Consider the following 16,950-nt stretch of genomic DNA (forward strand, 5'->3'; position numbering starts at 1 on the left):
GGACTCTCTTCAATTCAAAAGTGTGAGATAAACAATCCCTGCAATAAATAACCCTTCCTGCAATTGCTTATGAACACTCATATTTTATACAGCATATTTGTGTGCCACAAGCCTCATTACATCCACAGCTTTTCTCTTTTACCATTTGGAAGCAAGAGAAGTAAAGATACAATACCATTGTTTTCATTGCACAAAGGACTCAATTGAAGTTATTGATAATTTGCATTGATAGAAAAGAGAAGCCACCAAATGCAAGTCACAGTGTCTCCCATTCACGCATGCTACTGCGAGATATGAAGCGAGAGGAAGCAATTAGACACATAAGATGTGCCTTCCTGAGGACATGCCCTCAACCACTGCGACTTTTATATCAAGTTAATTATGATTCAGAAATGCTAATTAGAACAATGCAGCCCAGATAGGATAAGTCGAGAATAGTGTGTTATATAACATATTAGCTGGCGTCGTTCATTTAACAGGCATGTAGCACTTGTGGCCAGAGTATAAGCATAGAAAGCAATCGCTGACCTACACAAAGGTGAGCTGTGCGATGAAGGTATATGTGTGAGCGTCTCAAATATCTGGTCTCTAGATGTGTGACTGTCAGGAGCCAAACACAGTCAGCAGTCTCTCAAAAGAGGGAGGCCATATTTCACTAATAAGCATTTCATCACTGAGCGAACTCCACTGTCCTGATCAATCAGTTACAGAGGACGACCCCAAGTGGGACAGTGGAGGAAAGGACAGGATAGGGATGTGTCTGTTTGAGTAATTCCTGTGTTGTAGATGCTACACTATGTGTGTTTGCACAGATCCTGTCTGACGCGAGCAGGAGCAGCTGGGAAGCGATGATGGAATCGGCCTGTTGCCATGGAGACCACAGCATCACACAGAATTCCAAGGACAATGGAATGTCACGATGTGAGTCTGATATTCCCAGACACATGACAAACATGACCTCACACAACTGCTGCCATCAGTGAGGACCAGCAGCAAGTGCACCGTTCCAAGAGTGAATGATTCATGCTGTGAAATCCAGCATCTAAATAACTTACAGCACAGAATGCTACTGATCCATAAACCCACTGTATGTTTTATTCAAGTGTTCATCAACTAAGCTGAATGGTCATACATGGCCATCAGTAACTCTGTCCCAACATAGTCTCTCAGGGGTGCTTAAATCTTTTGTTTTGGCCAATAATAGCAAATTCATACAATTGTATACAATCTCACATCCCTGTCATAGTTACGTTTAGGGGCAAGCTTTCAAAAATCATATATTTTCATATACTTTATTCATTTTCCTGTGGCTTAGTCCCTTTAGGATCAGGGGTCGCCACAGCGGAATGAACCGCCAACTTATCCAACATATGTTTTACGCAGTGGATGCCCTTTCCAGCTGCAACCCAGTACTGGGAAACACTCATTCACACATACACTACGGCCAATTTAGTTTATCCAATTCACCTGTACCGCATGTCTGTTCAGTGTGGACTGTTGGGAAAACCAAAGCACCCAGAGGAAACCCACACAAACATGGGGAGAACATGCAAACTCCACACAGAAATGCCAACTGGCCCAGTCGGGGCTTAAACCAGTGATCTTCTTGCTGTGAGGCAACAGTGCTAACCACTGAGCCATCGTGCAGCCCCTATTTTCATATATTTCACATCATACAAATTGAAATTTAATCTGCCACACCTTCAAAATGGTTGTTTCCCTGTGAGATCCCTGTAAACTGTACCTGTATATGGATTGAAGCACAGGATCCTACAGCTGCTTTCCTATTTATTTGTGTGTATGTCTGTGTGGTAACACTAGATTTAGGAAGATATATTCACTGTAAAATAGTTGCTTTAGCATTTTTTTTTTTTGCATTATAATGCTTATATAAATACTTTATTCTACATTGCTATTCCTAACCATTCCCCAAACCTAAACATAACTACTATTTTTATCTAATTTAATGAGAACTGTCAGTGAATGAGTACGTTTACATGGACCTCTGTGATCAAATTATTTGCCTTAATCTGAATAAGACAGTAATATGGTTAAGGTGTTTACATGAATTGCTTTTTGAATGTGCCTTTCATGATCCCATTTGACATGTTACAGCACATAATTCGATTAACGTCATTGCGTTATCACGCTATCCACATTTTCTCATTTCATGTAGCCTAAATTTGGGTGTTTCATTTTTAATTTATCGACTTTAACTGCAGTTTGGCACTTTCACTGTCATTCAGGAACATTTCATGCATGCCCCCCATGACGAACAAGATGTTGGATGCGAGTATGAACTGCTGGAAATGTGTTGTTTTAATGGAGTTTGATACCACACGCCGTATAGGAAAAAACCCTTCGCATTTCGCATTCGTCTGTGGTCCTTCACTGACTCGGTAGGTGCAGAGAATAGTGTCAAACAGCCATGTGTGTATAGACTTTCCTGTCAAAAAATGTGGCGAAAATCCTACAGGATGGTAATAGTTTGATTAAGGTGTTTACAGGTCTGTACTGCACTTCCGCTGTGCAACTAAAATCGGCATTCTCCACATGTCTTAATTCGATTTCTTGTTAGTTCGACTATTGCCTTAATCAGATTAAATAAATGAAAAATCACAATTTACATGGTCAACTCATACATATATATATATATATATATATATATATATATATATATATATATATATATATATATATATATATATATATATATATATATATATATATATATATATATATATATATATATATATGTATGTATGTGTGTGTGTTTCCCTGTATATGTATATATATATATATATATATATATATATATATATATATATATTTATATATATATATATATATATATATATATATATATATATATATATTCCCTGTATATACTATATATATATAGTTTGTATTTTAATAATGTAATGTGGGTGGAGAAAGGACAGATTGCATATAATGCCCAGTGTCCACAGTGAATTCTTGGGTTATGAATGTAATTTTTAACATAAAGGGGGCCTTGAGCAGAAACCCCATGCACTGGGCTTAGAATTCCTTGCTATAAACCACTGGGAACAACACTGCAATATTTCAGCAACTGTTGTTTATACTGAACATCTGTGAATGCTTTGGCCCAAGAGGAAGCTCATTAATAAAAACACACCCAACACCGAAATAGCACCTGAGACATTTTCATTGCTTTCAAGCTCCTCTGTACTGAGAAAAAAATACATAAATACACTGCTCTTCTTGATTTTCTGACAATATATCAACAGGATGACTCATTAAAACAAGCACAAACTTCACATTCCCATTAATATAAAGAGGCAGTAATGCATTCACCTAAATATAACTCATTAATCACATTTAATTTCACAAATGAATCCATTTCCCATTCATGATTTTGGGCTGCTTTAGAAAAGCAGTGTAAAAACACATCCCCTCAATGCAGAGATGCAAAGCAGAAACAGTCTGTGTCTAGAAACACATCTTTTGAATTGCACAACAATGTGTCTGGCCAAACAGCAGGAGATCTGAATCACCATTACAGTGCACTATTATAGTGTCTTCCAGCATCTGTCACCGTGGACAGTTCGCCCCGAGAGCCAGTTTAATGTATGAAGGAAGCCTTTCCACTAGTGTCTCTTCCCACTGATGTGACTCTCTCGGCACTGTACGTGACAGGTGACCCGCCGCTCTCTAAAGGCAGCAGACGGGTCACAGATACTATGATTCACACATCGCGCAAGCCAAAGGAAAATTCGTAAGCCGTTAATTAGCCATTACGCATTGCAGCCCTTGTGCAGAGTCCAGATTCGTGGAGATGCTCGCGGATTTTCCCGCTTGAATGCGCAGCATCAGCATCCCGAGCATTAAGACACGTGTGTCGGAGACGGGGAGCACCCGACTGTGTTGATGAAAACATGTTAATACCGACCTGAACCGTGCAAGTGTATTCCGAGTCGTCCAGCAGTCGCACCGTGCAGTTGAATTCCCTGTCAAGACTCCGATCGCTGCCACTCATCAGGCGGCTCAACATATTGGCCAGTCAGTAGAGACGCACGAGCGTTTAGGACAAGCGCAACATGTCACTCACTGCAGACATGTCAGACAGACCCTTCTCGCTGACCACAAGCCCTTTTGAGTCATCGCTCCCCATCGTTATCCTTTGGGCTGGACGGTGTGGTCTCCTCTGCCGGTGGTGGTTCTATGCCAATGTTGGAGGTAGTCCAATGCACTGAATAGACTCAGGCACAACAGCCCATCCATATTCATGCATTATTTCTGGGGAGGGCTGAGGCGGGCTGTATTCATAAAACTGGAAGCCAGTGAGAGTCGATGTTCCTAAATGTTTAGATTTATTTATTAAATATCTGGACACTACTACGAGTTTCTGTCCAGAAACGTGTATTTTTAATTTTATTTATTTACATCTGTGATCTGAGAGTGGCTTGTTTATGCATATTTGGGATTCCCTGTTATCATGAGAATTTTCAGTAAATCCTCTGAGGTCCTTCCTTCAGAAATCTTTCCTGGGTTTCTTGCAAAATAAATCAATAAAAAATGCAGACACGTCCCCAGGCGGTGAAAGACTCATTCAAAATGCAAATGATGCTCTACTTGGCATCAAGTCCGCATCTTCCTATAAGTATGGCTTTGATACGACTGTGATGATAATTAGGAGTCATAATCCAAAACTTTGCTTTTAATTATTGGGGTTATACAAGGCAGGGGTGTAAACAATTTAATGTAGAGCATAAATCAATGAATATCAAATCAATTCAGCATCTTACATTGATGTATGCAAAATGGGATTGATATTTTGAACCACACATTAAATTGATGTTTGAGTTTGACTCTAAAATATGCGACAAATATGATAATATAACAACTCATGCAATCAGTTTAGAACTGTGCTTTTATTCATTCAATTTACATAAGGCAGGTCTATGAACAACTCAGTTTAAAGGTGTTAATGACATAATGATATATCAAATCAATTCAACTTCATAGGTTGAGGTATGCAAATTTAAATACATGTAACAATATTTTAAATTGCACATAGATTGATGTTTCAAAAATATGACAAAAAATATGTTCATCATGTAAACTTTTTAAAGTAACAAAGTTGGGGAATATATATATATATATATACATACACATATACATATATATACACATATATATATACACATATACATATATATATATACACATACATATATACATATATATATATATATATATATATACACATACATATATACACATATACATATATATATACACATACACATATACACATATACATATACACATACACACATATACACATACACACATATATATATATATACACACATATATATATATATACACACATATACATATATATACATATACACATATACATATATACACATACATACATACACACATGCATACATACACATACATAATATTTCATAGTAATATTATTATAGTCAGCACAACTAAGTACTTTGTATTCTATTTAACAGTGTATATTAAGGCTTTAGGAATTTAAAGTTGACACGCACACACACAGTGGACAACACAGAAATTTTTACAAAATAAACAACACCAGAACAAACCAAGATCAAGTCAGAATAAAGGTGCAACATTGCTGCAATATTAAGCAATGCACATTAAGGCCAATTTGAAAAACTATACAAGATACTGAACTCTGTGTGTCTTTTAGTACATTATTGTTAAGGCATTTTGTTTGACAGAGAGGTAATTTTGGTTGGTTGCAGGCATCAAATCAAGGTTGCTTGTTTTATGGGGAACAGACTGATGAATCAGCTGGCTATTGTCTTCATGGTAGATTAGTGATCTAAGTCTATGTGCTGGTGGACACACCGGTTTTCTTCTCATTGAAGAAACTCTTCAGCATAAGCACCTGGCCAATACAGACTACAAACAGGATGACGGTCTCCCCGACGGACCAAAAGTGCACACGCTCATTCAGGTCCTCTGCTCTAAGACGATCCTGAGCCTCTCGAAGACGATACCAGGTCTGAGAGTCTGAAACCACTTTGAGGATCTCATGGATAGACAGGCAGGCTGACTCCATCTGCATGATTTATTCAGAGATTCATATCAAATGCATATATGCAGCGCATATGCTTGTGAGTGAATGCTGCTTGCGTTTCTCACCTGTGTGAGAGCTGTGGCTCTGTTCATGTCAGGCAACAGCCGGTCATCCTCTCCACTTCTGAAGTCCAGGTAAACAGTCTTGTGAGAGAAGGTTGAGAACTCATTGCTGAAGCAGACCTTGTACACTCCCTTCATGACTGTTGTGTGGGAAAAGCTGTCATACTGCTTTTTTCGTTCCTGATACAGCATGTTATTCATTGGATCGGTCACAAAACAGTCAACATCATAGTTTCCTCCAGCAATAACCTATATGAAAAGATAAGTGTTAATACTGACAATATGTTTTTGCCTTAAATGTTTAACATTGAAGTAAAGTTGTTTTTTTTTTATTCACACATTCGGTCAGTGACAACTTGTGACATGCTCCCTAAATTGTTTACCATGGTACTTTGAATATACAGTCTGAAATCATTTAGAATTTGCAGATAAAACTTTTCTGAAATTATATTATTATCCGAATGTGTGAATATAAAACCAACTTTACGTTACCTCAATATGCTTAACCGGTTGTTAGACCGCAGAATTATCGCGACGTATGTTTTTGCTCCATAGAGCTAAACAATAAAAGGTAAACAAACGTGGACAACCCAGTGATAAACATTCACTTGTATTACATCTAATGGCCCACATATTACATTTAAGCACACAAGTAATGTACTAAAAGCCGTTGGCGGAGTAGTTACCTGAAAGTCTATATCAAACTTGGCTCCTTGCTCTAGTTCCTCGTAAAAGCATTGCTTTTCGTTATCTGGCAACTCAAAAGTTAATTCGGTGGCATTTACAAAGGCTATGTACACAGCCAGAAGTAAAAAGGAGTGTCTCATTATGTTTAAGTGGTAAGAAATTAGATTATTCGTTAAAATGTGCAGAAAGCCTCCTCCATTAAGTTTCCGCTGGTTTGCCTGAACGCACTCAGCCACTTGACAGACCGATGCGAAACATCACTGACGTGGCAGGAGGACGGGGGACTTCCGGTTTTGTTTTTCCAAAATAAACGAAAGCCTACTTTTTACATTGTTTTGTGCACAGATATAACATACTTTATTACTATTATTATTATTTAAAATATACCTTTTAATGCTATCATGTTAAATACGTAGCGTCTTGTAATACTGCATGTTATTTATTGCAGTATTGCATGTTGGTGGATGAAAACGACTACATATTCAAATATTTAATTTCGGCAAAACTTTCTATAGTGGTTTTAGTAATTTAAAATCAAGACCGTTACTTAAACTAGGTCGTGTACATCCCATAAATAAAAGCTTTTATTGTTGATCGAAGAACTGGGGTGGGAACTAAACAACGCAAATTAATATAAATAATAATAAATAGCAAAAAACATAATATTTGAATATATAATTGATTACTGTCCAAAGTGAAGTCCTAAAGTTATTTTTATCCATATGATTGTTTTACACTATTATTTTTATTTTATGACATATGCTGTAAAACAACAAATCTACATTATGTTTTGCAAGTAAATCCTTTTTTCCACAAAGCATTTTGTCTTTACAAAGCTGATCCTACTAATCAGTGTTATTTTATCATTGACTCTGAAGAAAAAATAGACTTGAACATGAATCATGTAGCACAAGGTTACCCAAATATTTGTTCGTCCATGATTCAGTTTCTTGGCTAAATACACAACCAAACGCTGTTTTAACCTTTACGACGACTGAAAAAAAGAAAATGTAAGTAGCACAGACCATTTTTTTCTGTCTCATAATTTACCAGGGAAGGTGTTTTCAAACAACTGATCTCAAACATTTTACTCCAAGAACACCAGCTAAACCTTTCATGCCGTGGGCGAAAGTAAACAGATTTGTTCAAGAAGAGTAAGGGCACAACTGGGGCCCTCGAAGACGGTTCAAACTATTGTTAAAAATACAGTTTTAAAATGTTTAATGACAGATTTATAAACGGTTTCTGTGTGTGATAGCTTCATGTTTTACACTCAGCGTATGGACTCTTATTTTGAAATGTATGACTGAAGCACGCGAGTCTACAGTAGAGTTTACTTCGAAGTGCTCTTTTCCTGTAGTGTGTAGGGGTGGAGACCTGCGTCTGCTCGGACACTTCTGCTGTTGAGGAGCAGCTTATGTCACAACTGGACTGTTAAAGTGTCAACCAGGTGTAATTATGCAGGACTACACAAACGCAGTGAAGGAGTTTGTAGAGGATCACTATACAGGTGTCACGTTTGTCCTAATTACAGGTAAATCATAATGTTACTTCATGTTACAAACCGTTCAGAAAAAAAATGATGGCTTCCGAGATTTATCATGTAAAGCATGAGAAACCTTGAATGACTGAATTAGAGATTAAACATATATCATTATGTACGTACATAAATCTATACATTAAACACCACTTATCACTACGACATGGAACAGTTACGTAACTTTTATAGCATTTCTCTTTCTAGATTTGTTTAGAGCAGAGTTTTCTATTTGAATTTCTGTCTCTGTAAAATTATTGTATAAACATCAGCCATCATGATCGACTGAGAACACTGATATATTTATTATAACGGGGAATATCTTAGATATGTCTTATATAACATCTTATCTATACATGTTGCCTGTGTCCTGACCTGGATAAACTTTACCTGTACTCTTGAGATATGAGTGTTATGAAAGCAGGCTAGAGGTGATAGAGATGGTGAGGGCAGTAATGTTGTAAATGTGCCGGCAGGTGTCGGTCTCTTTGGATTGAGGAGATGGCTGGCCGGTGGAGTCTGCAGGAGCAAAGCCCGTCTGGACGGAAAAACTGTTCTCATAACCGGAGGCAACACTGGGATCGGCAAAGAGACAGCGGTGGACATGGCCAAGAGAGGTCAGATCATTTTAATGGCGCTCTAAATATGATTTTTAAGTATTAGCCTATTCTACTTTTAAGTAAAAGTTAACATATTCATTGCAAACATTGTGTGGTATTTAAAAAGTAAAACATGAAAGGTCTAGTTCACCCAAAAATGAAAAAGTTCTGTTATTAATTACTCTCCCTCATGTCGTTCCAATCTCTTTTTGTTGACCTTTGTTCAACTTTGGAGCATACATTAAGATATTTTAGATTAAATTCAAAAGCTCTCTCATGCTCCATAGACAGCAAAAACCTTGCTAAAATATTTCATATGATTCCAGTGGTCGACTGTAATCATATCAAGCTCCAAGAACATTTTTATGCGGCAAAAAAAAAAACCCTGCAAATACAGCTTGTTTTTCTCTTCCACGTCAGGTCAGGTTTCGCATATACTATGGGCAGTACGGCATATTCCCCGTAGAGTCTGCAGCATGACATACTAGTATTGTATTGCCCAGGGACAGTATTTTTGCCTGGGACAGTTATTCAACTTCAGGTCACTGTAGCAATCAGTAAGTGAGAGAAAGCGGAGGCAGAAGGGGCAGGTCAGATTGACCAACAGGCCACCGGGAAATGTCCCGGTGCTCCCTATGGCCAGTCTTTCCCTGGTATTGCCTGTAGTGAACGCGCACCCTGATCTGATGTGGAAGACACTGGCAAACAAAGTCATTTTTGCAGCACAAAATTGTTTTTGGAGCATCATATGATTACAGTTGACTCACTGAAGGGCATGGAATGATTTGATAAAGTTATGGATTCCATCTCTGAGTTTTGAACATCCCGGGACCTTTGCTGACTATGGAGGATGAGAGAGCTCTCACAATTTTTGTTCTGATGATGAATTGAAGTGATTGAAACTACAGTGGGGTTGAAAATGTTTGATAAATTTACAGGTGGACACACTTTTCAAGCCTTTACGATTAATATTAATTTACAATTACACAAGATGTTATCTTATGATAAGATGTGCATTACAGTAACTAACATGAAGTTACTTTGTGTAACAGGGTTATATTGTATCTCTCCACTTGCACACATTGAAATACCATTGAGAAGGAAGGGGTTAACATTTGTTTATTGTTTTACATGTAGAGTGTCCCCTCTGTTACCTTAAAAAAAAAAAATTTTGATGCGTATGAAGAAGAAGCCAGTGTACGAGGGCTGGTTGAATGTCTCTGTGAATGTCTCATTTTTGTTCTGACTGTTTTTTCACAGACAATAAATCACTGAAACATAAATAAAAGTCGATATTTATTTACACATCACAGAAGAGGCCCAAAAGACTAGTTACATTTGCACAATATATTTTCTATATTGTGCAAAGCCTTAATTTATCAATCTTTGTGAATGTCAATTAAATATTTTTTGTCTCACTTTACATTGCATTGGGGCGACACGGTAGCACAATTCGCCTCACAGCAAGAAGGTCGCTGGTTCGAGCCTTGGCTGGGTCAGTTAGTCTTTCTGTGTGGAGTTAGCATGTTCTCCTCGTGTTTGCGTGGGTTTCCTCCGGGTGCTCTGGTTTTCCCCCACAGTCCAAAGACATGCGGTATAGGTGAATTGAATAAACTAAATTGGCCGGAGCGTATGAATGTGTGTGTAAATGATTGTGTTGGGTTGCAGCTGAAAGGGCATCTGCTGCGTAAGCATATGCCGGAATAGTTGACGGTCCATTCTGCTGTGGCGACCTCTGAAATAGAGACTAAGCTGAAGGAAAATGAATGAATGAATAAAATGTATAAATACTGTAGATTAATGTTTTATTAGTAGTACATTTTAACTAGCCAGTTGGTTGGTCATAACACAAACTGTCTATAATCTTGAACTGTTCAGGTGCAAGGGTGATTCTGGCCTGCAGAGACATGAGCAGAGCTCACAAAGCTGCAGAGGAGGTCAGGAAGAGGAGCGGAAATGAAAATGTGACTGTGAAAATGCTGGATCTGGCCTCTTTGCAGTCTGTTCGAGATCTGGTCAAAGATGTACAGCAGTCTGAACAAAGACTGGATATCCTCATTAATAATGCTGGTAAGGAGTGTCAAGCAGATTATTATGCAAAAGAGTATTGTAAGAAAGCATTTCATTTTTTGCTATCAGATTACAAACCATCAAGGTATTTTCATTTATGTATTTATTTATTTATTCAGTCATTTACTCATTAATGTTTATGCAGTATTTTTCCTGCTATTTCATGTTTATTTGTCTTATGTTATGTTATCGTGTTTATTGTCTTTATTCCTTATTACTTTATGTATTAATAATGTATTCATATATATTTCTTTCTCCCGTTTTTACTTATTTGTGCATTTATTCATTCAGTTGTTTTTACTTTTATTTATTCCTGCCAACAGGGGTAATGATGTGCCCGAAGTGGCGTACAGAGGAAGGTTTTGAGATGCAGATTGGAGTGAACCACATGGGCCACTTCCTGCTTACAAACTTGCTTTTGGACCTGTTGAAGGAGTCAGCACCCAGTCGCATTGTCAATGTGGCTAGCGTGGCCCATGAGAGAGGTGAGAAAACACAATATTTTTTTAAACTGAATTACTCATAACATATCACATTTATTTGTTTTCTTAATAGTCTTTCATTTATTGTATGCCTTAATTACCCAGGACCGGCTCTAGGCATGGGCAGGGCTTTTATTAGATTTTTCTTTTGTATGATTTGTGATTCAATAAAAGCAGTCTAAGGCGAGCTCTGTGTTGAAAAATGGGAAAAAACAATCATAGCACTCATGTATGGTGCACTCGTCACTCGCGAGGCTTGCTTCAGTCTTTCAAGGATTATGGAAAAAGCTGTTACAGAGAGTCACGCAATCATAAAGTTCAGAAATATTTGCTTCTAACCCAAGTTAAAAGCATCGATTTTTGGTGCCTTTAAAAAAGCCTGTTATTGGCTCCAGCAACAGTGACAGTAATGTGGCCATTGTTGCTTCAAAAAAATCCACCATCCTCCTATCTCACTTGTAAGAAACAATTCCTACTGCCTATTCCTAGGATCTATTTACTGTATTAGGGGTGTAATGATACACTCATGTCATGATTTGATATGTATCTTTATACTGAACTCATATGATATTATCTTGATTTTGTATGCTAAAAAATGTTTAATATTAGTATTATTATGGGTATTTTTCCATAAAAATATATAGGCTTACTTTTGGCAAATGCTACATTTTGTATAGACTTGGGGTAATGGTTTAGAATAAACTTTAAAATGGTCCTGGTCCTCAGTAGAAAAGACAAAGATGACATTAGAATATAACTATTTATAATTCTTAATAATTTCAAAACAAAATTGTTAAATAATTTATGATGATTGACTCATAATTAAAAATAACATAGACAATTTTTAAATAAGACCTTTGTCATTTATTTATCAGATTCCCTCTTGCATATTCAACATTATATAGAGCAGATATTCTGGCACTGACATTCAGTACTCATTCTCACACAGAACACTCACATTGTCCACATTGGACACAGGCATACTCAATTTCACTCTTGAACATATTACTTGCATATTATATTTTTACATATTATATTATTCTTCATTCTAACTTTAAAAAGATTATAATATTGCCTGAATTTGTGTTATTAGTTCAGTCATTACTCATTCTGAATGTTGATTGGATTTAAAAATAACCCTGCATTTAAAAAGTCATATTTGCACTTATATTGACTTAATATAATGTCTTCTTAACCTAGCACAAACAAGAACATTATTACATCAATCATTTTCAGTGCTTCCCACAGGTATGACATTTACTTGCGGTGGTAGATGGATTGAAACACACCATTTACCTACATCACATAAATAGTTAACTATATGCGACAAACAAAACAATTACATTTTTAACAATAATTTTATTTATTATACTCTGTTGAAATAAAAAAGTAATAATATTCCACTATTTCTCTTACTTTATACTATTCAGGAGCCATGTGCACCCACTGACAGGTTAAATCTGCTTCTCTCTTTCAATTTCAAAGCAAACTGCACATGAGATTGCAGGTGTTTGGTTATATATGTATATCGGATACAAAAAAGTTAAATCATGTTAATAATTCATTCATTCATTCCTTTTATTTCGGCTCAGTCCCTTTATTAATCTGGGGTCGCCACAGCGGAATGAACCGCCAACTTATCCAGCATATGTTTTATGCATTGGATGCCCTTCCAGCTGCAACCCAACACTGGGAGTAAGTTAATAATAGTAAAACTAAAAAAATTGTCACTAAATATACTTGGGGGACCGTTAATATACCTGGGCAGCCCGCCCATGTAAAGTCTATGTGTGAGAAGCACTACTTTTTCTATTCTGTCATTCTGTTATTAGAATTTTACAGTGTATGTACCCCCTAACCCCACCCCTAAAAATTGCCCATCTGGGATTTCTATCAGGCCACCACTCTGTGGTTGGCAAAAACCAGGCCTGATTGTACCTCCTTATCAAACTCCCTAACATGATGTTCAGTTTTGACAAAATGTGCCAATGTAGGTCAAAGTGCATTGATTGTATTACTTCATAATGTATATATTTATGTATAATTTTATTTCCAAGCATCTAACCCATTGAATATTTCATTTGTGTGTGTTTGACAGGCAAGATTAATTTTAATGATATAAACATGGATAAAGACTATGATCCGTACAAGAGCTATTATCGGAGTAAACTGGCTAATGTTCTGTTTACCCGTGAACTTGCTGTCAAGCTAAGAGGTAAACCATTAACAAATGTTCTCTTACAGTTTTAAAAAACATAGATGTCACACCGAACCATACTGCATTTAAATGCTCTCTCTGTATATAATTCAGGCACAGGAGTGACCACTTACGCTCTTCATCCTGGCGTAATCCGTACTGAGCTCGGACGACACGTTTTCTCCAATCTGTGGAGGAAGCTCATAATCCTGCCCTTTTTTTTCTTCTTCAAAAACCCATGGCAAGGAGCTCAGACCACTATCTACTGCGCAGTGGACGAGAGTCTGAAGAACAGCAGTGGGCTTTACTACAGGTCAGTAGCTCTAACTGGGATTTAGGAAGGTTTTTGCTTATCACGGCATGTGTAGATGCGTGACCGTGTAATATACAACACCGCAATTATGCGAAGAGATATGCTAAAACATTCTGTCCATTTCTATTTTTGTTCATAAAACATATGCACATAACTGAGTATGATAAACTTTTTATTCGATAAGAAAAGATGAGCATAATCTATGATGGAAACACTTTTATCGAACAAATTCCAGTATGCGCATTAACATAAGTCATGTGATTTTGTTATAAGAGATCATATGATGATAAAAATGTGTGTGAATGGATAAACCAGCAGGTCGACCACATTGTAAAACATCTGAAATGTTGTTTTGGTCATTCTAAAATGCCTTAACCATTTCAGTATTAGTGTTATTATATATTTAATGACCTCCAGAACTGTCAAGTCTCACGCCTTCAAATACCACCACGTGTTACTTGCCTTCTGAGGAGCAAGTAATGTAAAGAAAAGATTGATGCAGCTTAAGATAATCAGGAACTGACGATTTTCTTTTTGACTCATTGGATGGAAACGCTTCTTTATTCTCACATCTTTTATGCGATAATCCAGTTTTGCGCATAAATTTAATTCGCATCTTTGGATGTAAACATAGTTGTGTTATTCAAATGAACCACAATATTACTGCAAACACACCAGACTTTATTTTACTTGACCCAGTGTGAACACACTCTCAGTCTTTCAATAAGTTGATAATGGAAAAGAACAAAACCGCTTGTTTTTAAAGCTTTTATTAACACAGTGTCATTTGAGCATTATCATTTAACTATGATCATTTCACTCTGTTATTTGGTCATTTTGCAGTGATTGTGCACCTAAAGAGACTGCTCCTCAGGGCAGGGATGATGTTGCAGCCCGCAGACTGTGGGATCTCAGTGCTTCCATGGTGGGCCTGGCTTAAGACAGCACCAAATCACTCTCATTTAAAAAAAAAAAGAAAAGTGTCACCTTTTATTGGCTAGATTTCACATTTCAAGTTTTCACCCTATCACTTATTCTTACTTTACATAAAGTACAAAGAGCAGGATTGAATGTTTCAGCATGCAGGATGACGTATTAGAGAATTAACCAAATGCCTATGCAATAAAATTGCAACACGACGTGTGAATGTATACGTTAAATAATTAGTGAGATTTTACATAATGCAATATATGTAAAATACTGAGTCAATGCGTAGCTTTACAAATTAGACATTTGATCTATCTTTTAAATAAAAGTAATTTGTGTAATTTGATACAATGTATCAAAATATGAATTTTAGTGTAATATCAATTATTACAAAGTCTATTTTTAAATGCTCAAATTAATTTAATTGTTATTCTGTATAAAATACGCCCCAGTAAGTTTTTACGAAATGCTGTAGCATGACTTCTGGAATAAAATTTTTATTTTTAATGCCAATTGTCTTCGCTTCAAAAGGGTTTATATGAAATTCAGTTGCTTACAAAAAGTTTTTATTGTGTGTCATTAAAAGATAATCAAGTCTGAATTAAGTAGCACAGACATACTAAAAAATCTAAAAATTAAGAAAAACTTTTAAATATGTTAATCAATGTTTTTGATTGGCAGTGATGGTTCTATGAAGAACCTATCCATTCCACCAAAAGGAACTTCATTTTTTTTTTTTATATTATTCGCAGTACAAACATGTTTTTTTTTGTTATTAACTGTTCTTTCAGGAACAAAGAAAGTGTTTTAATACCGTTATTCACTGCATAATACCACTTTTTGTAACCTTTTTAAGAGTATAGAGATGAATGTATTTGAGAAATGTGCTATGTTCAGTAAAGCCAAATGAAACAGGAGATTGAATGCTGAATGTTCAATGCAACCCACAAGGTTATACTGAGATTTACATATAATGTACATATACATGCATGCACCTGCATTTCATTGGCATTATAGTAAAATATTTAGACAATTAGCCAATTAAAATGAGTTCTCACTGGGACCTTAATTTCGATGTTAAAAACTTGATGATTATATTCATAAATATGACAAAAAATGACAGAAGAAAATCTGAAACAGTATCAATTTAAACACATTAACATGCCATTCACAGAAAAAATGCAATTTGATTACATTTCCTGACCTGAGCACCCAGCGGACACAAAGCTGTATGTGTCAGCCACATGCCCTTATCAGTTCTCCGTCCAACGGATTCACCATCGTTAGCTGGGCTGGAAAAGTGATAAGGAGATGTGAGCGACCATTTGATCAAATACCCAACAGTCTCACTGAGAACTTCCACACAAAACTCCAGCACAAGATCCCACCTGCTCTGTCGTCCGTCTTCGGAACACGTCTCACCACTGCAGCTGACATTACCCAATTCTGAAGAACATCTATGACTTTTCCAGCATCTCTCAGTAGCTTTCAGGATGAGTCCAAGTCAGCCTTGAACAAGCCATAGGTCTGAGGCAGGAGATCTGCACGGCGAGCTGTACGTTTGCCACTGTGGACACACCCCACACATGAGTTTTATTTCCTCTCCACCCCACCTATCTGCAAGTCAACCTTCATACGCTATTGGTTCACATTTGGGGATCACAGGTCAAACCCCCTCAGCAGTCAGAAGCGGGTGTCGGTTTGCTGCTTGTGCTGTCAGTCATGAACAGATCGGCCAATGGAATGGGAAAGGCCAGGTCTGGTGGGCGTGTCCATCCCAGGTGTGACTGAAATGCACATTCCAGTGTTCGCATACCTGTCTGCCCATCTCCTCCTCTTCTTCTGCTTCCCCGACTGCGACACACCCTCTTCAGGCAAGAAACACAACACTTCCTGCTGTAGTTTTCACGGGCTTTCACCTGCCAAAATCACTCAGCCTCACATGTCACTGAATGCCAGATAAGAGATCA

At 37.0% G+C, this 16,950-nt stretch overlaps 3 protein-coding genes and 1 long non-coding RNA gene across 4 annotated transcripts in view; 1 reads left to right on the forward strand and 3 right to left on the reverse strand.

The window, feature by feature from the left end:
- frmd5b (FERM domain containing 5b) overlaps positions 1-4,212 on the reverse strand; it is a 31,110-nt gene extending 26,898 nt beyond the window's left edge. Inside the window, exon 1 of the mRNA XM_056462836.1 lies at positions 3,932-4,212. Within this exon, the coding sequence (XP_056318811.1) occupies positions 3,932-4,033 (102 nt within the window). The 5' untranslated portion in view covers positions 4,034-4,212. The remainder of the gene's footprint in view (positions 1-3,931) is intronic.
- A 1,205-nt stretch (positions 4,213-5,417) lies between these two features.
- Positions 5,418-7,110, reverse strand: tmed3 (transmembrane p24 trafficking protein 3). Its single transcript, XM_056462837.1, has 3 exons — positions 6,855-7,110; positions 6,172-6,417; positions 5,418-6,088 (listed from the first exon to the last, which is right to left on the reverse strand). The coding sequence occupies exons 1-3, from the start codon at positions 6,993-6,995 to the stop codon at positions 5,855-5,857; spliced, it is 621 nt and encodes a 206-aa protein (XP_056318812.1). The 5' UTR covers positions 6,996-7,110; the 3' UTR covers positions 5,418-5,854.
- Positions 7,111-8,203: 1,093 nt separating this feature from the next.
- Positions 8,204-15,897, forward strand: si:ch211-107o10.3 (uncharacterized protein LOC407663 homolog). The gene is made up of 7 exons (XM_056461542.1): positions 8,204-8,389; positions 8,869-9,009; positions 10,870-11,061; positions 11,385-11,546; positions 13,642-13,758; positions 13,855-14,053; positions 14,897-15,897. The coding sequence occupies exons 1-7, from the start codon at positions 8,314-8,316 to the stop codon at positions 14,991-14,993; spliced, it is 984 nt and encodes a 327-aa protein (XP_056317517.1). The 5' UTR covers positions 8,204-8,313; the 3' UTR covers positions 14,994-15,897.
- LOC130231980 (uncharacterized) lies at positions 14,808-16,617 on the reverse strand. Its single transcript, XR_008838076.1, has 2 exons — positions 16,369-16,617; positions 14,808-16,272 (listed from the first exon to the last, which is right to left on the reverse strand). It is a non-coding gene; the product is annotated as an uncharacterized LOC130231980 (long non-coding RNA).
- Between the last annotated feature and the right edge of the window lie 333 nt (positions 16,618-16,950).

Source organism: Danio aesculapii, chromosome 7, assembly GCF_903798145.1.
Source record: "Danio aesculapii chromosome 7, fDanAes4.1, whole genome shotgun sequence".
NCBI lineage: Eukaryota > Metazoa > Chordata > Actinopteri > Cypriniformes > Danionidae > Danio > Danio aesculapii.